At 51.9% G+C, this 25,304-nt stretch overlaps 1 protein-coding gene across 1 annotated transcript; it reads left to right on the top strand.

The window, feature by feature from the left end:
- Positions 1 to 918: 918 nt before the first annotated feature.
- RBP1 (retinol binding protein 1) lies at positions 919 to 24,758 on the top strand. The gene is made up of 4 exons (XM_004326411.4): positions 919 to 1,157; positions 1,692 to 1,870; positions 21,758 to 21,859; positions 24,523 to 24,758. Exons 1-4 carry the CDS (start codon positions 1,085 to 1,087, stop codon positions 24,574 to 24,576), a joined length of 408 nt encoding a protein of 135 aa, XP_004326459.1. The 5' UTR covers positions 919 to 1,084; the 3' UTR covers positions 24,577 to 24,758.
- Positions 24,759 to 25,304: the final 546 nt, after the last annotated feature.

Here is a 25,304-nt window from a genome sequence, read left to right on the forward strand (position 1 = left end):
TAAGCGCACAACACTGTGGAGTGTTGTACTGCCACTAGGTGAAAGCGGAGGGGAAAGTCAACAGTGTATTGATAATTGCTTACATTTGCATAAAGCAGTGGATCTCAAACTTCACTCTGCAGAGGGCCTCTTTTTAACCATACTTACTTCAAGCAACATCAGCCTTGCTTATTTTTATTTTTTAATTAATTTATTTTTTAATTTTACTTTTTGTTTTTGGCTGTCTTGGGTCTTCGTTGCTGTGCGCGGGCTTTCTCTAGTTGCGGCGAGCAGGGGCTACCCTTGCTTGAGGTGCGTGGGCTTCTCATTGTGGCGGCTTCTCTTGTTGCAGAACACAGGCTCTGGGCACGTGGGCTTCAGTAGTTGTGGCGCGCGAGCTCTAGAGCGCAGGCTCAGTAGTTTTGGCGCACGGGCTTAGCTGCTCCGCGGTAAGTGGGATCTTCCCGGACCAGGGATCGAACATGTGTCCCCTGCACTGGCAGGCGGATTCTTAACCACTGTGCCACCAGGGAAGTCCCCCGGCCTTGCTTTATTTGGGGGAGGGATGTGGGGAGTGCCCCACTTTTCTTTCCCGGAGTTGAACTGCCCAGCTTTCTGGATCCTGGATCCCCACCGGCCACCCGCGCTGTAAGCCTGTAAGTGGTCTCTTTCCCTAATTACTCCAGCAAACGCAGGAGAATGTTTCCCCACCCTCAAGTGGCCGCTGAATGTGAGAAGTTCAAGGCGTTTGAAGGAATCCCGCAGGTACCGAAAAGTTGGAAACAATAAAACACCCCTCACCTCCACCGCCATCTCCTTTTCCTTCCTAGGGAAGGAAACTGAAGGTCTGAACTAGGCGGAGGCGGGCCTGGGACAACCTGGCCCTCCGACATCCCGGCCCCGCCCCGCTGAGGGGGGAGGAGCGACAGCTACGGTGGATCCTCCCGCTGGCTTTGTGCACGCTTGCAATCCAGCTGTCGCCGCCCCACGAGCCCCTGCCCCCCGAGGGCGCACATTTCCGGGCCGCCCACCACCCGGATCGCACCGCGAGCCCAGATCTGCTCCCACCCGCTCAGTCCCGGTCCGGCCCAAGTCGCCCCCTGAAATGCCGGTCGACTTTACCGGGTACTGGAAGATGCTGGCCAACGAGAATTTCGAGGAGTACCTGCGCGCGCTGGGTAAGCGCTGCCCGCCGCGCTCTGCCCGGGGCGCCCGGCCGGGCAGCTGGGGGTGGGATCCCGGCGCCCTCCCGAGCCGGCCGCCCACCCGCCTGCCTCCGCCGGCCAAGCCGCCGTCCTGAGCACCCCGACCGGGGAAGGGGCGTCTCCAGGGGTACAGCAAGTGCGAATTGGAGGACGGGGGTTATTAGGGTTCATGGTGGTCAATGTCTGATGGTTGGCTCTCGAAGTGGATAATTTCATTAGGAAAGCTGGGCTTGGCTGGCTAGCTTCAGTTTTCAAAACGTTAGCATAAGGGTAGAAAACTTTGTTGAAAAAAAAAAAAGCAAAACAAAGCAAAGAAAAAAAGAAAGAAAAAGACACAGACCAGCTAGCTGCACGCAGAGGCCTTGCTAATCGAGCAGAGGACCCCGATGGTTTTCTTAGGGGAGTGGGGGTGGGAGAAGCGGGCTTCTAGGGCCCGCTACCTTGGCAACAGTTCTCTGCATTTTCCAGTCAACTCTCTGCTCCTTTCTGCCCCGGCACTCCCTGCAGATGTCAATGTGGCCTTGCGCAAAATCGCCAACTTGCTGAAGCCAGACAAAGAGATCGTGCAGGACGGCGACCACATGATCATCCGGACGCTGAGCACTTTTAGGAACTACATCATGGACTTCCAGGTCGGGGAGGAGTTTGAGGAGGATCTGACGGGCATAGACGACCGCAAGTGCATGGTGAGGCTTCGCGTACACCTGGGCGTCTGTTGCCCAGGGGTCCTGACCGAAGGCAGGGCTAGTTCGTCTGAGAGGGGAGCAAGCGCCTTTGTGTTCTTAGGGGTCCAAGATCTTCACACTCCCAGCCCCCAAGGTAGGCAGCTCTCGACTTACCAAGCATACCCTCCGAAATGAAAGCTGTGGTTTGTTGAGTCTCTGCTCTGTCCCGGCATGGGTGCTTTATACACTTGCCTTCATCTAATCCTCATAACAACCTCTGAAGGAGGTCTCAGTACGCCCATTTTACCGATGAAGAAACAGTCTCAAAGAGACGAAGCAACATGCTCAGAGTAACCCAGCTAGGGAGGGGCTGGGCAGGAATTCCAGGCAAATCTGTTGACTCTCTTCTCTGGCTGAACTGTAGGCTGGGGGAGGAAGGAGAGAAGGGAGGAAAGCAAGATGAAACACAGGCAACCCTTCTGAAGTGTAAACTTCCTACAGGACCTAGCACGAAGCCACTCTAGGAAGCAGGGGTCACCGGGACCCTGCCTTCTGACCTGCCCCTCTTCATCCCCAAAGTGGGGTGTGGCTCCTGGCCACCCCCTTCCCTACCCTGTCCTCCACTGCCCCGAGCTTCCTTTGAAGCTTGCAGCCAACAACCTACTCAGTAGGTCAGTGCCGCAGCAGCCCAGGCCAGAGGAGGCAACAGTGGGGGAAGGGAGTGAGCCCCCTGCCCCCAAGGGTGGGAAGCTGGTGACCCGGAGACCCCAATTAGCGCCACCACAGCAGCCTCCGGAAGGTCAGCCCGGGGCCTCCGTCAACATTCTTGGGGTCGCTGGGAGGTCAGGGTGCTCCGGGTCTCCCTTTCCCAGTCTTGGGTCCAGAGCTAGCTCACTCCCACCCCCAGGGAGCTGCTTTGCTTACTGATAAGCTTCTCCCCGACGCCTCTTCCCCTCCCCCTCCTACTCTTTACTGAGAGTCTGCTCCGTGCCCTGCACTGTGCCAGCTGTTTTCCACCACAGCCCCGTGAGGGAGGGGTTAGTAATCCCATATTTTACAATGACTGAGGCTCCCAGAGGAGATTCCAGAGACCGCACTTTGAGGCCCACACTCCCGCTCGGGGCCAGGCTCCTCTGTGGCTACCCTTTGCAGAAACCAGGTGTCTGGGGTTTGTCAGGGCTGTGGTTGAAGGAGTGCCGGTGTCTGGGGATGAGGAACCCCGGGCCAGGATGACTCACCCCCCTACTTGTTGATTCATCTGAAGGGGATCTGAGTTAGTGTCTGAGTCTGCGCTCGGAATGGTGGCGGAAGAGGGGGTGGCCGCCAGGGAGGATCCTTGGAGAGGCCACCGCGGGGACAAAACACTGCTGTTGTAGGGAACTGTCAGGTTGTGCCAGCCCACTCTTGAGGTACTTGCAGGGCACAGCACACATCTCTATGTATTTTGGGTCACTGCCACCTGTGGAATGTGCTGGCCTGTACTTACTTGGCTAACTGCCTTCGCTGTTTCATTCCCACCCTCATCCATTACTGTATGAAACATTTATTGATCACCTAGTAACACTAGTTAATATAGGCAGACCTCGGAGATATTGCAGGTTCAGCCCCAGACCCCCGCAATAAAACGAACATCCCAATAAAGCAAGTGACACGAAGTTTTCTGTTTCCCAGCGCATATCAAACTTACGGTTACACTATACTGTGGTCTATTAAGTGTGCAGTAGTATTCTGTGTAAACAGCAGTGTATATACCTTAGTTAAAAACTACTTTAGGGACTTCCCTGGCGGTCCAGTAGTTTATACCCCACACCTCTAAACCAGGAGGCACGGGTTCGAGCCCTGGTCGGGGAACTAAGATCCCACAGGTGGCGCGGCCAAAAAAAAAAAAAAGAAAAACTCCTTTATAGCTAAAAAAATGCTCACCATCATCTGAGCCTTTGGCAAGTCGTAATCTTTTTGCAATAGTAATGTCAAAGATCACTGATCACAGATCACCATAACAAATAACGAAAAAGTTTGAAATACTGCGGGAATTACCAAAATGTGACACAGAGACCCAAAGTGAGCAAATGCTGTTGGGAAGACGGTACCAACAGACTTGCTTGATGAAAGTTGCCACAAACCTTTAATTTGTAAAAAGCACAATATCTTTGAAGTGCAGTAAAACGAGGTATGCCTGTACTCTTCAAGTGCTGAAGTACCTTTCCCATTTTATTTTAACTCAGTGAATCTTCACAATGCTGGTTTCAACCCCATTTTACAGATAAGAAAACCAAGGCAGGATTTCTTGTTGGGTGACCTTGGGAGGTTAAGGAAGTGGCAGAGGGAGGATTTGAATGTGGTCTGACCCAGCGGAACATGTCACAATCTCTGATGTCCAGGAACTCACAGTCTTTGTGGTAGAGACAGACGCACACACAGTCAGAACACAGTGTGATCAGTGGTGACAAAGGGAAGCTCCAGAGGAGGGCAGCTTGGAAGGAATTCTGGAGGTGGTGACTTCTCCACTTACTTGTAACAAAAAAGAGGTGGGGGGCTTCCCTGGTGGCGCAGTGGTTGAGAGTCCGCCTGCCGATGCAGGGGACACGGGTTCGTGCCCTGGTCCGGGAAGATCCCACATGCCGCGGAGCGGCTGGGCCCGTGAGCCATGGCCGCTGAGTCTGCACATCCGGAGCCTGTGCTCCACAACGGGAGAGGCCACAACAGTGAGAGACCCGCGTACCACAAAAAAAAAAAAGTGGTGGAAGGGATGGGTTTGGACACAAAGGAAGGGGCACACGGCCCCCCTCTTTTTTTGGCCATTAAGCATTAGGACAGTGGTAGGTGAACAGATCAGGGAGCCCAGCAGCTGGGCAAACTCAATGACATTGTATGAGGACTCGTGGTCACCTTTGCTGTCCCAGAACTCAGGGCAGCCCCCTCCCAAGTATTATAGATGGCATGAGCTAACCGTGCTGTTGCCTGTTGGGAGGATGGACGGCCCTCTGCTCTGGCCTTCCCTTGGCCCTTGCACTGCAGAGAAGCCCTTCTCCCCTGCTGCCCAGCTGGAGGGGGGCCACAGGGAAGAGCACGGCTGGGGGAGAGCCTAGGTTAATAGAATGATGGCAACTGTCCAGCCTCGTGCTTGTGAATGAAGGGGAGCTGCCTGCAATAGACCACATGGCCAAGGCCTGGAGGGTCCTCGGGGACCCCCCTCGCGGGGGTCCTGGGCAAGGTGGTTGCCAAAGAGAATGCACCACTACCCCTTCTGCTCCCCGTGCTCTGCAGCCACCAGCCGGGAGCAGTGGCCGGAGGAAGCCAGCTCTCAGCATCAGGTTGGCCTCATTCTAACATGTACTTCCCAGCACATTACAAGGATCTCATTGCTCACCTGTTGTGTTCATTCCTTTCTTGGTCCTATAAGCATTTTGTGGTGCTCACTCTGTCTTTGCGGCCCTTGCGTTACTAAGATGAATCGCACAAGAGTCCCGCCCTCGTGGAGTTCAGTGTAGTGGGGGCAGCAGACCAAAGCAGTCACTCATACTGAGATGGTGTGTTGATGGGGAAGGACAGGCAGAGAAGGGCCCCCCGGGTCTGGGAGGTCAGGGGCTGTTCCCACAGGAAGTAGAGTCTGAGTAGTGGCTTGACGGATAGGCAGGAATTAGGCAAACAGAAAGGGGACGAGAGGAAGGCCAAGGCCAAGAGAACAGCACTTGGTAGGTGCTATTTCAGACCTGTCCCACACCAGCCCTGGGCTCAAGCCCGGGCTCACAGAGGCAACAAGGCCTCCTGGAGCACCCAGGCCAGTGGAGGAGACAGACACAGCCTCAGGCCATTACAGCCCGGTGCAGTGATGGAAGCACAGCAGGCTAGGAGGGCAGGGATGGGGGAATGGGGGACAGGCAGTGGTCAGGGAGGGCTCCCGGGAGGAGGTGACAGCTGAGGGGGCCTTGAAGGACAAGTCAGAATTAGGGCGGATGTGGAGTGCATTTCAGGTGAAGGGAACCACGTGCACAAAGGTCCAGAGGTCAGAAAAGGCCTGGCTGGAAGGGGTTTCATCCGGGACAGAGGTGCAGTCTGCAAAGACTTCATGTGGCCAGAGTGCGGGGTGTGGCTGGGGAAGAGGGCAGTGCTGAGGACCCAGTGGGGAGCCTGGATGTGGCCCCGACAGGCCCCAGGGAGCCTTCTGGGAGAGGCGTGGTCAGGCTGCCATCCTCCGCAAAGGGCCCGGAGGCTCAGAGAGCTCTGCTCCTGCCTCTTTCCGTGGGAACCTTATCTGTCTTCTGGAACAGCAGCCAGAGGATGAAATCTGGCCTGCAGATGTGTTTTGTTTGGCTCACACAATGTTTGACAAATTTAAGAGCCAGTTGCCAATGATTGCCAAAGATTGTAAGATGTCATAGAAAAATCCGTATTTCCGGCTGTTTGTACCCCAGTAAAATCAAGACTGCTGAAAATGCTGGGTGCCCTTTTATTCCTGCACCCTGTGGATGCCCAGGACACTGTCGCAGCTCCTTCTTTAAGATGGGACCTTCTCCACTCTTCCACAGCCCTCCCCCCACCCTGGTACCTAAAGTCAAGGATCAAACAGCCGCACGTCATTGTTTGCACCGTGTGTTCCTTAGAGCAGTGGTTCCCGAAGCTGAGACTGGCGGCAGCAGCAGCAGCAGCGTGAGAACTTGTTAGAAACACAGATTCTCCAGCCAGACCCCTGGTGGATCAGAAACTCTGGGAGCGGGGCCAGCAATCTGGGTTTCAATAAGCCCACCAGGTGGTTCTGGTGCAACTAAACCTTGAGAACCACCGCTTTGGAGAAAAGAAACCTCTCTGTACCTGTGTCTCTGTAAAAAGTGGACAACACTCATGATGTTTCTTAGGCACTCAGGTGTAGAGGGCCCCATGCTGGCTTAGTCCATCTCTGGACCCCTGTGGACATGGTAGTCCATGCCCAGAGCCACCTGAAATGGCTCTGCGTCTCTCCCCAGGCTGATGGGTGGAGGGGCTCAGATCTGCGTAGCCGGGATCGCTCAGCTCCCATTTGCAGTCTTTTCTCTTCAGGTCTTTACATGACCACAAGTAGCCAGGGCTGTGCTTTTGGTAGAAGTGTATCAAGACTGGACTCAGCTTTTCTCCACCGCCTCCTGCGCGCCTTTACCCATTAAAATGAAATCTCAGGCCCAGTTTGAAACCAGTATTATTTATCGAATCTAGCAGATGGAGGCTTTGGCAGGGTGGGGACCTTCCAAAAAGGAGATGCTCCTTGGCTTCAAATACCGTTCCCCACGCCGGGGCCAGGGAGCCCTTCGGCACAAGGAATGATCGGGTTCCTGGTTCCCAGCTCCCCCGGCACAAGCAGCTTTTGTGGGAGAAGACGAGCGTCGGCAGGATTCCCAGCCGGGAGCCTGGCTCTGCATGGTGGGGGCAAAAGGACCATTTGTCGTCCCTGTGGACACCAGGTCAGGTTTTCCCTGGGGGAGGCAGCTACGTTCACTCAGCAGCCAGCACCTCCTCCCAGGCTGAGGCCTTGGCTTCATCTCCAGCCTTGAACTCAGGATGACCCCTTCCACAGAGCCTGCCTTCCACTTCCAGCCCTCTGTTGCTTTGTTTTCACTGTAAAAGGAAAAAAAGAATTCAAATGGCACAGGAGAAAGTGGACTGAAAAGGAAAGGACCCCTTCCCTTACTTGGCCTCATTCCCACCCCCCAGAGGTCATCACTGTTACTGTTTCTGGTGGATCTGTGCAGAAATCTTCCTCGAATATAGAAGCCATCCAGCCATGTAGTTATTGAGAAGGTGATTTATCAGTATTTGTATCTAAAGCCGAAAAAGACAGAAAGAGGGAGAGACAGAGAGAGAGAGAGAAAGAAGAAAGGGAGGAAGGAAGGAAGGAAGAAAGAAAGAAAAAAAATCTACTTCTTAGCACATTGTTTTTTCACTCGATGATATTTCTTAGGCATCTTTCCATATCAGCACTTACATGTTTCCTTCCCGTCCCTCCCTGACTTACCTTCCTCCATCCATCCATTCATCTAAGTATGGTAATACATGATATCTACCAAACTGCTGTTAATGCTTTGGTGTAAATTCTTTTGCCAGCTTTCTTCTGATCCTATTCTTGATTCATTAAAGAGGTTTGTTTTTTTTTTTTTGGTTCTTATTTTAAAAAACACGATGCCAAAGGCAGAATTCACTCCCTGGGCTGCAGAGCTGAGAATGCCATTGGATTTGGAAGCCTTCTGAGAGCCGCCCCTGCTCAGTTCAGGCCCCCAGCATTTGGCAGGGTCTTTTCCAGGAAGGAAACACGGAGTCTCTTTCATGTCTGAGCTAAAGTTCTTCGACCTTTGAAATCGGTGTCAGCAGCATACTTTTGAGGATTACAAAGGGAAGAATTAAAGCAACCCAAATAAAATGCACAAAGTAACTTTCAAGAATCACACTTGTTTGTCAGGTTTTGTTTTTTGTTAGGCAGGAGCAAAGGAAAATAACGCGCTAAATCCTGACTGAGTGCCATGCCTGTCCCAGATGATTGTAGCACTTGTTCTCTTTCGGTCCCCACAGCAAATGCTGTTCAGTGAGTATCATGATGCCCATTTTACAGACGGGAATCTGAGGCTCCGAGCTGAGGAACCTTTTCAGCCCAAGGTCATCCAGCCAGTTGGTGGCAGAGGAAGGGTTCTAACTAGTTTACTTATAAAGCTATTACGAGGTCTCCTATGGAGCTCTGCTGAGTTCCTTACTGTGAGGCTCATCGCAACCTGGAGGTGAGCACAGACAGTACTGACAAGGCTTGGGGGTGTGGAGAAGGAGTGCTGGTAGTGGAGTCAGACATCTGGTTTTAAATCCTCCTCTATTACTTAGTTAACAAAGTGACCTTAAATGACTGGACCCGCTGCCTCTGTTTTCACATCTGCAAAATGGGCACCATGATTGCTGCTTCACCTGGCTCACAGCAAATTCTGAGGACCATGGTGATAGCACAGAAGACAGGGCCTGGTGAAGCCACAAAACTATGTGCAATAAGTGGGCAAAGCCCTTCTGATACCCTAGACTGCAGGCAAAGCGAACTTGTGTTGGCCAGATGTTTACTGGAGGATTACAGCTGTTTGTTTTCCTGACCGTCATTGCTCCCCTTATTTGGTGGGAATGACCCCTACTTACCTGTGGGTTCTGGTGAAGCTGCAAATCCCAGTACATTGTGTCTCCCGGGATGAGCACCTTAAACCAGGGCCATGACAGTATCCCGTGGCCTGTCCCATGACTGTGCGTTTGACCTGCACTGGGCCAGTCGTACGTTTCCTGCCACCCTCCATGGCTGCATGAAGAAATCCAACAGAAGGAAAAAATAAGATGAGGCTGGTAGATAAGCAGAAATGAGAGAGAGAGAGAGAGAGAAACCTCAGCATCGGAGGGTTGCTGGAACTCCTGACACTTAATGCCATTCTGAGACTTTTCGTCTGTACTTGAACCAGCAAATACATGCCCTTTCTTTCCCCTGAAACTATTTGAACTGGTTTCCTGTCACTTGCACCTAGAAACATCCTATGACGTACAGAGCCCACAGATCATAGGTTAAAAACCACGTAAGTAGTTAAAGCAGTAGTTCTCAGACTTGAACTTGCCCCACATCCAGAGTTTCTGATTCAGAAGGTCTAGAGTAGGGACCAAGAACTTTTCTAACAAGTTCCTGACTAATGCCGATGCCGTGGGTTCAAAGATCGTGCTTGTGATAACTACTAAGAAAGAGAAATGAGGAAGAGGGCTGGCCCACACCCGGGTTCCAGTGATATTCTCGTCATGATTCAGTGTAATAAGCCTGTGCTGGGGTTAAGGGTGCCCAGTTATGGGGGATGAATGAGAGTGAAGGGATGCAGTCCCTGTGGATGGAGTCTGCCTGGGGACACCAAACTTGCAGCAGCCCATGATGGTTTGCAACTGAGTGTCCGAGTAAGTGATACCAGTAGTGTGTTCAGCTGGACAAGCGTGGGATACAGCAGAGCAACGGGGAGGCTTGGCTTTGAGATGAACCTGGATTTGAATCCTGGGTCCACTCTCCAACTGTGTTTCCTTGGGGAAGGTACTCTATCCCTCTGGACTTCAGTGTCCTCATTTGTGAAAAGGAACCAGAGGTAGCACCACTGATGGGATGTTGTGAAAATTAAATGTGGTGATGAATTATTTCAAATTTCTATTGCTATGTAACAAACCACTTCAAAACTTAGTGCTCCGAAACTCCGAAACAATAACAGTTGTTTATTTTCTTCATGAATCTGCAGTTAGGGCAGGGCTCAAAGGGGATGACTTGTCCCTGCGGCATGCCATGTCCGTGAGGCGTTGGAGGGTCCACTTTCCAGGTGGCTCACTCATACTCACTCTCTACTGGCTGATTGAGCTTCCTTACAACATGGCAGTCGGGTTCTAAGAACGAGAGGGCCAAGAGAACAAGGCAGAGTGTATGACATTCTTATAATCTACTTAGCCTCTGAAGTCATATAGCAAGGATTTTGCCATACTCTGTTGGTTGAAGCAGTCACAAAGGCCCACCCGTCTTCCCAAGGAAGGGGACATGGACTCCACATCTCAGTGGGGGAGCACGTCGGGTGGAAGATACTTTAGAAAAGTTCAGTGTGCTCTATGCAAACTAAGCTGTGACCACAGTGCCTGATGTCCAGTGAGTACACAGTGGGAGTTGGAATATTATTCTCTGGCTGAAGTTTGCAGGTCTGTCAGGGCTGGGCTCTCGTTTCTGGCTGGTCTCAAGTAGCAGCAGAGCCCACAAGGACTCCGTGGGGGTGGGAGAAGGTATGTGGTGCCTGGAGCTGGGCCTCTGCAGGCAGGGTGAGAACTCCACCTCCCTGGGCTGCCTGCCACCCAAGGCAGGCCCTGCACGGGAGGCTGGCGTGTGAGTTGAAGGGGGAAAGGATGGCCTCAGAGTGTTGGGAGTGGTGCAGGCCTTCACCTTCAGCCCTGCACCCACCTCCAAAAGTACTTGATATATGTTATGTATTCAGCCCTCTAACAATCCTAGCACAGAGGGGCTACTCTCCCATTTAACAGACAGGGACCTGAGGTCCTGCCAGGGTCGCACTCCCAGTTAACTACAGCCCAGGGACTGAACTTCAGATCTCTCTGACTCCCAACTTTGTGTGGTTTACAGAACAGACTGCCTTCTGCTGGTGTCCCTAAGTGCCCAGGAACCACAGGCCATTAGAGTGACTGTGGGTTTTTAATTCCGTAGACCACTAGGTAGCCATGAAAGTGATCGCTGTGAAGATAAATGGAAAGTGTTTATGGGCAATCAGTCCACAAGTTCCGTAGATTCTGCTTCTTAATCTCTCTCTCCCCTTTCCCCATCTTCTGAATATCTCTTGCCTGTAATAATAATAACAGTTAATGTCTCTCATGCTTACTATGTGCCAGGCTTGGCGCTGCTGGCCGAGACCTGCGGCTTCCGGGCTGAGGGCAGCTGTTCCTGGCCCTCCTCTAAGCTCTTACTTGTTCACAGCCCATCTCCCTCTGAGGCAAGACCTGGCAGTCCGGCTGTGTCATAACCGGTTCAGTCCATGAACCAGACTGTCATCTTTGGAATCCCATCTCCGCCACTTACAAACTGGGTGGCATTAAGCAAGTTACTTCACCTCCCTGTGCCTTCACTTGTCTGTGAGATGGGGGTTATTATCAAGTAAGGGATCTACTTCACAAGCTACTTCACGATGAGGATTAGACGCAAGAAAGCCTGCAGTCAACTGCTCCATCAATCCGAGCTGTTATTAGTAATTCTCTCGCCGTGTAAACTGTGTGCTCCAGAAGACAAATTCTGGAGGTGGCGATGTGTGAAGGGACAGCTGGCCATCCAGGGAAGAGCTAGCGGGGTTACATGTGCAGAGGCTGGCCTGAAAGGGCACTTTTCTCTCCACCCTGATGGAGGACGGTGCGGGGCAGTGGGGTGGGCCGCAAGGCCAAGAGCAGAGGGGAAACCAGTGCTTACTGAGAGTCCAGAGCTGCAACAGGTCCTTGCAACCCCTTGTTTCATTTCATCCTGGTGGCTCTGTTCTGTGGCGGGACTCATTAGCCCCATTTTGCAGATGAAAAAATGGAGGCTCAAAAGGTAAATTGCTGGGGTCACCCAGCTAGAAAGAGGTGGGGATGGATTGGAGCTCAGGCCCGCCTCTATCCAAGGCCATCTTCAGGTCCCTCCTGAACGCCCAGCTCAGTCAGGCAAGCTGCTGTCTGCTGGCCAGACGAGCCCCACAGCCTGCCAGGTTCAATGGCAGTGGCATCCAGGGCAGCAAGATGTTCATGTGGGAGCAGTAGGCAGGACATGGGTTCAGAGCTGGGGAGAAGGGGGTTGAAACCATGATTCATGCTCTTCCTGGCATGATGACTAAGCACTCCAGGCCTCAGAAACTCGGGGCTAATGTCACTCCAGTGGTTAACTTGTGTATATAAGACTAATCTATGGACGAAGAAACATATGCCTGGGATATTTTGTCATTTAAAAAAAGGTGTAAATTACAAGAGTACCCGTAGAATGTTTTCTGCCAACAGAATCATTCATTCTGTTGATTCAACAAGTGGTAATGTGCATTTTCTCTGCCATAGATTCTAAGGTAGGGGCTGGTATCCTACAGTGAATAAAAGGATTCCAGAGCCCAGAGAACTCTTGGTCAAGAGATCCTGACCTGCTCCCTCTTCCCTGGTTACTGAGCAACCATCTTTTATCTTCTGGGAACTGTTTGTTTCTGTTCGCCTTGAAAGATAAAAGATAGGGGCCAGAGGCTCTCGTGGAAGAGATGAGGCCTTGGGTGGGCTCTGCCCCCCTGAGCCCCTCTGAGCACCTTCTGGCAGGACGGCCCCTCCTTTATTCCACCCCCACTGCAGGTGAACCTGAGAATAGGCCGATTTCTTACACTTGCCCAAGCAGCAGAGCCAGCTCCGCCCGCCAGCTGAGCAAATATTTGGATTTTTCCATTGTACCAGGTTTGGCCGGTTGGAGCCACATAGGTGTGAAGTGAGGAAGAAGAGATGCTGGTAACTTCTAGGGTCGGAGGTGCAGGATCACACTCCCTGGGGAGTGTCCAGCCTGGCAAAGCCCATTCAGAAGCCTCACTCATGCAGCCCCTGACCTCCCTGCATCTGTGCAGGCTGTCCCCTCTGCCTGGGATTCCCTCGTTCCTCTTTTCCAGTTTCTACTTCTTCACCTAACTCTCTTGACGTGTTTTGGTGTCGGTTCCAGCGTTACCTCCTCCGGGAAGCCTTCCCTGATGGACCTCTGTCTCTACTTCAGAGGCGGACGAGGTGCCTTCCCACTTCCAAAATCACCATCACCTGCCTCTAGCCAGCACTTGCCGTTTTGCTGGAATTCTCTGTCTGCTTGTCTTCAATAGTCTGTGAGCTCCTGAGAACAGAATCCTCACCTTCCCTGCCTCTCTCTCTAGCACACGAGGCTGGTGTGCAGGTGTGACACCCGCATTTGCTGAATGATGCTTCCTTACGCAGAACCAAGATGCAAAGTCTTACTGCTCATTCAAGGGTCAGCTTAGACCAGGGAACCGCAGAGCCCAGTAGCCAAGAGCATGGGCTGTAGAGTCAAACCTCATCTCTGTACTTCATGGCTGGGTGACCTTAAAGCCTCAGTCTCCACATCTGTAAAATGGGGAGAAGCATAACTGCTCCAGGAGGTTTAAAGGATCAACTTGATATGACCCACGCTTTAATACCCTGCCCAGCACATAGTGAGTGTTAAATAGATGATTTTAGGGTGATGACGGTGATGGTGATAATGACAGTGCTGTTATTACTTACACCGGGAAGTACCCAGCACACCACACACAGGTGCTGTTGATGCCAGTTTACATGCGTGTCTTCCCTCCAGCCTGAGCTGCTCCACGGCAGAGCTTGGGTCCAGCCCAGCCTTAGGGCCACCCTCAGTGCTGGGCCCCTGCAATGACCGAGCCCAGTCCCACAGGATCCCTGTGACCTTCTCCAGCCTCACTTCCCCCCCACCCCCCGCATCCAGAACCTTGGCCTCATGGGGCCTTGAGCTCTCTGACGGTTTGTTGTTTTAAAATTAAGCCTGGGCGCTTTCTGGAATGTTTAAGGAATTTAAAATATTTCATGTCAACATGAGTCTTAACATTTTATCATTTAGTTTGTCCTAAGAATCGTGTTATCATTTGCTGTCCGCTTCTTCATGGTGTTGGAATCACATTTGCCCATGCGCACGAAGGCCTGCTGTGGCTTTACTGGTCTGTAGCTGTTGCTTCTAATGGCTTTTATGTGCCTAGTTACTCGTTCGTGTTTTAAGGCCTCATTAATCTAGTTTTAATATGCTTACAGAATGAATCGGCTTTTCCCCCGAATGTGCTGATTTTAGGTCATTGCCATTCCCCTGGGAAAGGATCAGAGGCTCACCCAACCTGACCTCCCAGGCAGGGCAGCTCATGGACTCAGCCAGAAAGAACTGGGTGCAAATGATGGCTCAAGCCCTAACCCCAAGGAGGCTTGGGCTGGTTACTTAACAAGCCTAATTTTGATTGGCTCTAAATCTTGAGGTGGAAAGCCCCCAGCACCATAGCTGGCACTTGGCAGGTCCTCAGTTACCTTCCCTGCCCTTCCCGCCCACCCACGTATTTCACAGGCACCGGAGGCTGAGAACCTTCTCGTTATTCCAGAAACCCTCAAAGGGTGAAGCACACTGTAACATCAAGCTCCAGGAGGAATGGCCAGTTTGTATCTTTTAGCGATTCACGTCATGCTAGAAAGTGTCTAGTCACTGTCTGGTTTTTCAATTTTCCCCTTAAATTTAAAGAGCACAGGCTTGGGAGTCAGACCTGGGTCAGTCCTGGCTCTGCCCTTTGCAAGGAGAACCACCATGGACAAGACCTCCCCTCTGAGGACCTGGCTCTGGAACCACAGAGACAGTAAGGTCCAGTCCCAGCCCTCTGGGAAGCGGCTCTGTAAGCAGAGGGCCTCCCAGAGCTGGGCGGGCGAGTTGTGGGGACCGCTGATCCATTTTCCCCCTGCTCACGAGAGTGGATGTTTGGGACACGTGGGAGCTTTAAGGAACGTCACAAATTCTTGGCAGCCAAGTTGAATCCCACTATTTGTGGTTCATGCCAGGTCACTGCCAAGAGATGGGTCCATTTAGTGGGAATGGTCTGTCACTCCCAGTATAGGTCACTCATACAGGGTGAGGGACCTCGAGGCTTCCCTGGAGCCAGCTTCCCCAGGCTGCCTGCGGGAGCTGAGTTTTCTATGTCACCCCAGGGCCAGCTCGAGTTTCTAAGTGGTCAGGGGAGCTGGATAACGGCTTTTGAAGTGACAGTCCCCTGTCAGAGTAATACAAAGCTGTCTTCACTCACCTTTTGGTGCATGTATCTCCGGGAGAGCTGCTGACAAGGCCAAAGTGTTGGAGGTTATTCGTTTTCAATAGAAAAGTGAGACCAGCTTTGCTTTAGAACCAGCTGCCCTGGGCACCAGCTCTTTTGCAGACTTCAGATGGTCTAGGCAGTGAGAATTACCGTTGGGAGGGGAGTTGAAGGTGGCCATACTTTCCCCTTGTTCTTGGGTTTGTCTGGACTTCATTTCCAAGATGGAGTTCCCAGAAGTGGGGTGCTGGGCAGCTCTGCCTATCCCCGTGGTTGGTACCATGCCCACCTCAGCCCGCACTGGCATCTGCCTTCCTGTGTCACTTGAAAAGCACCAGAAACATCTTCTTGCCTGAAACTCCCCCACTAGACCCTGATTAAATGGATTAAGCAATGGTGAGTGTCCAAGCTGGGCAACCGAATTGAATGACCTCTTAAGGACCCTTTCAGATCTGCATTCACGGGGCAAGCTGAGCCTCGTCCCAGACTTTGCCTGGTGTGGCAGAGGTGGCCGCTCACCACAGAGGGAGGTCACAGAAGGAGTCCTCGTTATCAGAAGCTATGTTTTGTGTCACAAGAAAGCAAGTGACCATTGTTTGCTACATCCCCCTCCCAATGTTCTTTCTTTTGCTTCTTTCCTCTCATTTGTTTGTAGGTGATGGTCCTCCTCCCTGACTCCCCGCCCCCCTTTTCTGTTCTTAGGACAAATCTGATCCTCTGGGAAATGGCTGGCTTATTCCCACAGGGTACAAAGCTTAGAAAGGAAAATCCACGCCCACCCCATGTGAACGTGGAACAGCAACGTGGGAGAACTAAATCGCATTTTCAGAACCATCGCGGCTGTCAGTGGGGAGTCTCCAAATAGATCTTCTGCTTAAACAAAGACTAATTAAATTTAGGGGAAGCGGACATCGCAGGGCTCCTGGGCACCCGGCTCAGCAGGCAGCCCCTGCAGGGTCTCCTCCTGGATCCAAGTCTCCCGGAAAAGAAGGAGCTCCTGAAACATTTAGCCATGGTGAATGGCTTGTCCGTCACTTCTTCACAAATCTCCAACTTAGAAAAGTAAGGCTTTAGTTATTGTTCAGCTTCTACAGGCAAATCCCCCCCCCCCCCCGCCTTATCTAAGCTCTGGACATCGTGATTACCATGACCTCGGGCCCCCTGTGCCAGCCCAATGCATTTCATGTATATTTTCTCTCCTCCTCCGCATACACTGGTAAAGTAGGTCTTGCAGTTATCCAAAGCCACATAACAAACCACCGCAAAACGCGATACGTTAAAACAGCCACCACGTGCTCTCAGGATGCTGTAGGTTGATTCAGTGTCCACGGCTCCGTGTGACTACCTTCAGCTAAAGGCTCGGTTGGGGCGACCAACAGACTGTCACAGCCTCTGGCAGTGACTGCTTTCTCATCGTCTGGGGCTTATCATGTGGGCTTTCACTCTAATAGAATAGCCTTCACTTCCTTAAAGCACAGCAGCTCGGTTCCAAGAGGCGAGGGTCCCGAGAGGACGAGCCCCCAGCGCACAAGGGCTTTTGAAGGCGCCTCTTACCCCACGCTGGCTGCTGTCCTGTTGGCCAGAGCGAGTCGCGAAGCCAAGGTCAGAATCAGTGTGGGCGGGGCCTCACAAGGGCGTGAATGTCCTGTGACCCATTGGGAGCCCCGATGGAAGAGTCTGCCATAGCAGGTACCCTGAATCCCCCTTTTGTGGATGAGGGCACTGAGGCTCAGAGAGGTTCATCCTATTGCCCAAGGTCATTCCACACAGTTAGGGACAGAGGACCCAGGTCTGTTGACGATGCTGTCAACACTGGGTCAACCTGATACAGGGTGGGAGGGCGGCAGGTACCTGAAGCCCAGGGTAAATTACAGCTGAGCTTCCCAAAGGACAGCCCAGCAGACTCCCTGGCCCACTGGGGAGTGTTCCACCCAGCAGATCAGAGCCACGGGGCTATGTGAGGGCGCAGGCAGCATTGGGGGGCATTGAAAACATGCTCCAGGCCACAGTCCCAGTTATAGTCTGGCGCTATGACCCTGTCTACCCCCCAGCCTCGTACTTGCCCCTCCTTCAGCACTGATCTGCTTGTCGTTATTCACTCTGTCTGGGATGCCTTCCCACTTTAAAAACCTAGCTGTGTTTCCTCTGAGAATGAGGGGCCCTCCTGGGCACTGCAGCCCCTGTGCTTCCCCTGATGGCAACACCTACCACACTGAGCCGTAACTGCCTGGCAATTCTCTGTCTGCCCGTCTCTTCGGTGATCTATTAGCCCAGGGGCCTTCAGGACTCTGGCTCCCAGCACCCCACACCCAGCAATGGTTGGGCTAAACTGAAGTGTGTTCCTCCCGGGGCTGCTCAGTCTTAGCATAATGCCCATGTTTTCTCTGCACCCCCCAAAAACTGAGCAGACATCGGTTGGGTGCATAGCCTGGCCTGGGAAACAAGGGGGCACTGAGTCACGCAAGGCCCATGTTCCAGCCCAAATTGTTTTCCTCATTAGCTGGGTGACACCGAGAAAGTCACCTAACCTCTCTGAGCTCAGCCTCCTCTGTATATCCAATACAGACGAGAATAGTCTCTTTTCTGTCCCACTCACTCTGGGTCAAGGGTCAGCGGGAACTCGGGGCTTGAGAAAGTGCCTGCTCTGGACACTGACATAGCATTGGTGCATTAAGGATCCCTCTCTTTGAGGGTCTGATTTGTTGGGCTCTAAGAAAGGGTTCTCTATGCTCAAAGAGCCTTCCGCTCCCTGAATCCCTCGATCTATCATGAAGCCTGAAATTGCACCATCCATCATTCTTTTGGTGAGGTATTTTGATTATCTATATCCAAACGGTCCTTGTTAAAAGATGCCAAATGAATCCGAAAGTGTAACATGTTAGCACAGGAGCAAAGCCTGCTTTACTGGGTTTTTTTAAATTAAATTAAAATTTTTTTATATACAGCAGGGTCTTATTAGTTATCTATTTTATACATGTAAGTGTATATATGTCAATCCCAATCTCCCTAGCCTGCCTTACTATTTTTTTTTTTAGATTTTTTTTTAAATTTATTTTTGTCTGTGTTGGGTCTTCGTTGCTGCACGCGGGCTTCTATTGCTGCGGTGAGTGGGGGCTACTCTTTGTTGCAGTAAGCAGGCTTTTCCTTGTGATGGCTTCTCTTGTTGCAGAGCACAGGCTCTAGGTGCACAGGCTTCAGTAGTTGTGGCACGTGGGCTCAGTAGTTGTGGTGCACGGACTTAGCTGCTCCACGGCATGTGAGATCTTACCAGACCAGGGCTCGAACCCATGTCCCCTGCATTGGCAGGCAGATTCTTAACCACTGCACCACCAGGGAAGCACCTAACCTGCTTTACTATTAATGAACATCTCTTTCATGCTCGTTCTCTGACATTGACTTTGGAAGGGAAGCAGGTGTGAGCCTTTTGGAGATCAAGGTGGTGATCCTTATCAAAAGCCTTAAAAATACGCTCACTCTTTCATGCGACAATTTTTCCTCCGGAAATTTATTCTAATGAAACGTTGTGCTCAAAACTGTATACAAGGAAGTCTTCTTTGTAGTAGCACAGAATTATAAATAACCTAAAAGTCCAAGAATGGGTAATGGGCTAAATAAGTATGTATGTACAATGAAATACTACCAGAATTGTCCTCATGGGCCTGTGACCAGTACAGTCCCAGAGGCTTCTGTGCCCAGAAGGGCCCCTCACTTGGTTTAATGCTCTGCTGTCACTGTCTTAAAATTCTTAATCGTTTTTTAAAAAGGAGGCTTCATTTTCATTTTGTGCTAGGTGGGCACTACAAATTACATAGCCATTTCCTAAATATTATATAACAATTAAAATAATGCTTATGAAGAATATCTGTTGAAGTGGAAAATTGCTTCTATTAAGTGAAGAAACTAGAGTACAAAACCATAAATGATGCAATCCGAACTTTTTAAAAACAAAAATATGTGTGTGCGTGTGTGTATACACACACACGCACACACATATAGACTGGACAGAAATACACCAAAATCTAATTATCTCTGAAGAAGCAAGATTTTAGGTATTCTTGTTACTACTCTATTCTTTTTTGAGCTTTTCTCGAGTTTTCCAGGACAGAGGGTATGAACATGCTCATAGACTCTAATATTTCCGGTAGAGACAGAAGTGTATCTATTATAACTGAGCACCAGTGAGTCTCTCTTGGCCTCTGATAGCGTCTGGAGCCCTCAGTGTGCAGGGTAGACTTCTGGATAAACTCATGAAGAGAAGCTCAGTGGATGAGGAGGCCAAGTGTTCTTACGAGCTCCTTGAAGTTGAGGACCGTCTGATTTCAGTCCCCACCTCCCTTCACAGTCTGGGCATGGACAAGGCACCCAGTGAATGGGCATCTTGTCGGTGGCCTGAGGTCGTTAGTGGCCTTTACCCTCGACCCACCTCGTCAGACATTCACTTCATTCTGTCCTGACTTGGAGGTGGGACCTTCTTTCCGGCTTGGGGCTGGACATGTGCCCCGAGTGATCTGTGCACCAGGGAGAGGAACCGCCTGCCCCCCACCAGGTCCTCCTGTGCCCCTCTCCCTCTGGGCTCCAGGAGCAGAGGGCAGATTGATGCCTGTGCAGAGCTGGGGGCACACTGGCTCCACCTGTCCCCCTTGTGCCCGCCTCTCATTGCATTCTTCATCCCAACAGTAGAGGGCGGTAGAGATCCACAAGCTCAGGCGTGAGACTGGGGGTTGGGGAGGAAGGGGGAGGTGGTGCTCCCTAGGGAGAGGCCCACTCACTCCACACCCATTTCCCAGATTCTTCTTTCTCTCCTAAATCTTTATCAGGCTCTAGCTGCCTGTTCTCTCAGCTGAGCATGGCAGGAACAGAAGAATCCTAGAACCTTACCTCTGTAAAGCCAAGGCCTCTGAGTTCATGGCCTCTGACACCTCACATGACAGATGGGTGAGGGGGGGCCAGAGCAGTGATGAACTTGCTCAGAGCCACACAGTGAAGGGGCAAATGAGGTTCTAACCTCTACAGGTGGAGGCGGGGCCCATGTGGATGGGAGGTGGGTAGCTGCAGATATGGGAGATGCCCACTGCACACAGGTCCCAGTCTAGACCTGTGTGAGCTCCTGGACCATCTCCCCTCTACATTCCAGCACTTCGAGCCCTGTATTTCTGGGTGGGTCCATGTGCACAGGCTGGGCCTCCTCCTGCTGTCTGTCTGCCCTTCAGCACGCCCAGTACTTGGCGGGGCACGCGGGGCTCAGGGAAGATGTGAGCGCTCAAAGGTGGGGCCGGAGGCAGGGGTGGAGGCCAGACGGGCGGGCAGACCGGGGGCTTCCTCCTCTTTCCCCCACGGTCCCCTGGAATGTGGAACCTGCCTGAGGAGCTTCCTGAGCACGCCCCGCGCTGTTCAGTCTCTGTGCCTTCGTCTGGTCGTGGTCCGCGGAGAAACGCTCTCTCCCAGCGCCTGCTTGTCTCTGCTTCCGCTTCGCTCTCCTGTCTTTCAAAGCCCAGCCTGGTGCCTTCTCCTGCCAGCGCCTCCCTTCCCTGAGTCTCCTCTGGGCTCCCGCAGCCTCTGGTCTGTAACTCTGGTGACGCTGGGCACCTAGGGAGGCAGCGTAGTCCAGCGGGGAGGGGAACCTCTGAACATCACAGATCCGTGTTCTGATCTCGCTCTGCCATTGACACCTGGGGGGACTTGGCAAGCACCGTAGCCTGATCTGTAGAGCAGAGCTGCTAGCCCATGCTCCACGTGGACATCATGAGGATCCAGTCAGCGCCGAGAGTGCCTGGAAGAGCTGCCGTTTGTCCCCGCAGAGGGTGATGTATATCTAAGGTCGTTCTCCAGGCAGTGAAAAGATGTTTGAGGCGGGTAGGGGGGCCTCTTTTTTGGTGTCCCAAGACCTTGCAAAGGTTGAAACAGTGAATGAATGAATGAATGAATGAATGAATGTCTGGGGATGAGCAGGATATTCTAAGAAGTCTACCTCTCACCACCGAGATGCAGGCCAGCAGCCCTCACGCACCCCCAAACCCCGTGTGCGCTCAACCCTCAGAAACCCCTCCTCCCTTCCCAGCCCCATTCTCAGCCTTTGCACTGACAGCTCCTGCCCCAGTGACTTTTTCTCCCCTAATTATCCATTTAAATGAAATTTATGAAGGTTTTTGTGAATTTTAAAACCGATTTGCGGGCTTCCCTGGTGGCACAGTGGTTGAGAGTCCGCCTGCCGATGCAGGGGACACGGGTTCGTGACCCGGTCCGGGAAGATCTCACATGCCGCGGAGCGGCTGGGCCCGTGAGCCATGGCCGCTGAGCCTGCGCGTCCGGAGCCTGTTGCTCCGCAAAGGGAGAGGCCACAGCAATAAGAGGCCCGCGTACCGGAAAAAAAAAAAAAAAAAAAAAAAAACCGATTTGCCTGCTTTAATAAGAGCACGTGATGGACAAGGAGTATGAGGCTGCAGATTTTCTGAAATGAAATTGACTTGAGCGCACCCTGGATTCTCAAGGTTGGGGCTGCCCCTCCCCCAGCGCCCAGGGGCTGCTGGCTCCAGACTGACAACTGTGGTTTTTGGCTCCACAGACCACGGTGAGCTGGGACGGGGACAAGCTCGAGTGTGTGCAGAAGGGCGAGAAGGAGGGACGTGGCTGGACCCAGTGGATTGAGGGTGACGAGCTGCACCTGGTAGGTTCCGGGGGTACGGGGGTAGGTAAGCCAAGCTGGGCCCCAGAGGCCCTGGTCATGTTGGGGTCTGGATGGACTTTGGAAGTATGCGCCATGGGTGGACCTTGGTTCTGCTCTGAAGCTTCACTTCCAAGGCCCTGGGGAAGATGCTTGAGTGACTTTAAAAACTGAGCAATGTGTTTTCAAGGTCTAGGCTGACCCACTTGTCCAATCAGAGGAAGGAGGTGAGGAGATGCATCTGCTAAGCATGAGATGTGGAGCATTCTGTATCTCTTTCCATTGTCTCAGCAGCTCAATGGGCCAGGTACTGTTAAGGTTCTTATTTTGGAGATGAGGACACAGAGGCTCACATCCAAGTAACACAGCCAGAAGATAGCAGAACTTACATTTGCTCCCAAATGATACCTGTTTTCACGATGTCAAATTGTGGCTAGCCAGAGCCAGGCGAGTTCTCTAAGCTTCTCAAGACATGATCTTGTTACCTGAAAATTGGGTTCACCTCTTGGTGGGTGTCGAGCCAAAAGATACAAGCGAGCCAGCGATCCGGAAAAGGAAGGGTTTATTACTTGGATCAAGTGAGGAGAACACCGGGGACCTTTCCCAAAGCTGTGTCTCCCTGAACAGCAAAATTGGGGAAGTTTTAAACCAAGGGCACATGTGTATTCATGAAGGGGCTTGAGCAGAGAATTCAGCATTGAAATGAGGCAAAGGTCAACAGAGTCCAAGCTTCTTTTTTTTTTTTTTTTTGCGGTACTTGGGCCTCTCACTGTTGTGGCCTCTCCCGTTGCGGAGCACAGGCTCCGGACGCACAGGCTCAGCGGCCATGGCTCATGGGCCCAGCCGCTCCGCGGCATGTGGGATCCTCCCGGACCGGGTCACGAACCCGTGTCCCCTGCATCGGCAGGCGGACTCTCAACCACTGCGCCACCAGGGAAGCCCCAAGCTTTAATTGATTGAAGTCATGAGGGTCAGAAAAGGTCCACATCATAATCCCATCCTCCACCTGGGTGGAGGCCTTAGTTCCCGAGGAGCTCAAAGCTGGTTATGTGTATTCCTTGAGGAAGAACCAAGCCTCTGTTTTATCACTGAACTGTGATAAACTGTGATAAACAAGTCCCTGAACTTGACTGCTTTTCCTTGGTTCCTGCAGTTCTTCACTTCCCTTAAGATCAGTAATTACTGAGACCTGTTCAAGGGCAAGCACTGTAGCCAGGCTTAGATCACAAAATGGCTCAGGCCAAAAATGGCTTCTTTATGTCCGGGCACTCCCTACCCTATCTGCTTACAATCTCTACAATCTAGGTTGGAGGAGGAGAAGCCTTTCTCGGCTCAGGTGTGGGCCCCACTCACCCTGTCCTCCAGCCTTGGGATCGCTCGTCAAAGCCACTTCTACTCTATCCATTGTCTGGAAAAAGCATATCCAAATCCAGAGTAGGGGGCTTAGCCTCTGGCGGGCTAAAAATAACACCTGCCGTCTGAGCAGAGACCCCCTGTCATTCCTTCTGCCGCCTTGGAACTCCCCAGCTACTTTCCTTCTGAGAAAGGAGCCTCGTCCAGGTGACCTGGGGTCTATTCTGACTCACCGCGTACTTTAGGGGAGGTGCCTTTCTTCCCTCAACCTCATCTGCAAAACGCCATCCTAGTACATAGGGCTCCTGCCAAGGTCAGGGTCTGCAGGAGCTTTGGGACATGTGAGCGCTGAGAGGAGACACATCATATTCAGAGGCAGCGTCGGCTCGTGTAGAGCCTGGGCTGCAATGTCTGACCTTGAGCCTTTCTCCCTCCTGGGCCTCTGTTTCCTCAACTGCAGAGCAATGAGGGTAGGTTCTGTGATCTCCACTGGCCCTGTCAGCTCAGTAGTTCTGTGGCTTTTTGCCAGAGGTTGCAAAGTGCAGGCCACAGGCCTCTTTTATTTGGCCATCCGTGGGCTTCAAATTTCTTCAGCCAGTAATTTAAAAATTGGGAGATGTCACATAAATATTCAGATTTCTAGACTCCTACCAAAACAAACAAACAAACAAAAAGCTTCGCAGGTGTGGCGACACTGTGCTGTCATTCTTGCTGGCAACACTCAGCAGGGGTTGCCCTGGAGGCAGAGCACGGACTTTCTTAGCTGCATTTAGCACTACCCTGGAGCTTTTAAAAATAGCAATTCCAGGACCTCACCCTCTGAGATACTGATACCAGTGTAGCCTAGAACCCAGGCATTTTTCAAACTCCCCCAGTAACTCTAATGTGCAGCTGAAGCTTGGAACCACCATGCTGGTTTGCAACCCTGGTCTGCAGTGACCCCTTTGGGGACTGAGCCTTGTGTCTGGCCCTGATTTCTTGCAGCCCTGCACACAGACTCTGACCTGGGCTCAGGCCTGACGTTCTTAAAGCCTTTGGCTTGTCGAGGGTAGTAGACGGAGGGAGGCATCTGAGAGTCCTGTCAGTCAGCTCTGAGCCGCATCTGTCTCCAGCCAGCTCTGTCTATAGTGCATAGCCAAGACCGATGTCCACTGATCCAGTTCAACTGACTCGCCAAGGAATTGTCTAGTTCAGACCAACTCTTGGGGAGAAATAGCAGTCACGGAGTATTTTCCAAGTCCCTGCCCCTGGATCCTCTGAGCCCCAAGTGTGACCTTGCTTTGGCCAATAACAAGAATCTGTTTTTGTTTCAGGAGATGAGAGTGCAGGGTGTGGTCTGCAAGCAAGTATTCAAAAAGGTGAACTGAAGCCTGAACATACCTTAGTCTCGAGGAATGAGTGGCATGGAAGGGGGGGGGCAGGGTCCCCCTCTCTGCTCAGCATGGGGCAGAGAGCCAGCCTGCATCTGTTAGCAGAGCCTGTCTCTCCTGGCTTTGTCTCTTTCCCTTTTCTTCAAACGAAGCCTTCCCAATAAAAGTGGTCTCTGCTCGATATGTCTATTTTGGAAAAGCTTTGAAACGCCACTGTGCTCACATTTTCTCTGAAGGCTTCTGAAGCTGTGTTCTTGACGCCAGCCCTGAGCAGATGGGAGAGATTCAGCCACACGCCTGCAGATTTGGTCCTGATGTTACACCTGTACGGTCTCTCTCCAGGGCACAGGCCTGGGTCCCGGGTCTGTGGCCTGACATTCAGTCATCTATGTTTTAAGTACCTACCATATCATATGTCCAGTCAGGGCCCAGGTGTAGTGAGTGCCAGAAGCAGGCCAGGATGCCCTCTACCTCAGAGCTTAGAGCCTTGTTAAGGTCAGACCAGCAGTGACTTCATGACTGCACTTACAAGTGCACAAGAGATGCTCCAAAAGTTGTTTGTAAGCGAAATGGAACTGGATAGAATTTTAAACTCAAAGCTGGAATGAGGTGAACATTAATGAAAGACAATTGCCAATTGGATTTAATTTCAGAGATGTCATGAATACACACCTCATCACCCCAAAGCCATCCGCACCCCATCTATGGGCTTATGTAAAGCCTTC

Source organism: Tursiops truncatus, chromosome 4 (genome assembly GCF_011762595.2).
Source record: "Tursiops truncatus isolate mTurTru1 chromosome 4, mTurTru1.mat.Y, whole genome shotgun sequence".
NCBI lineage: Eukaryota > Metazoa > Chordata > Mammalia > Artiodactyla > Delphinidae > Tursiops > Tursiops truncatus.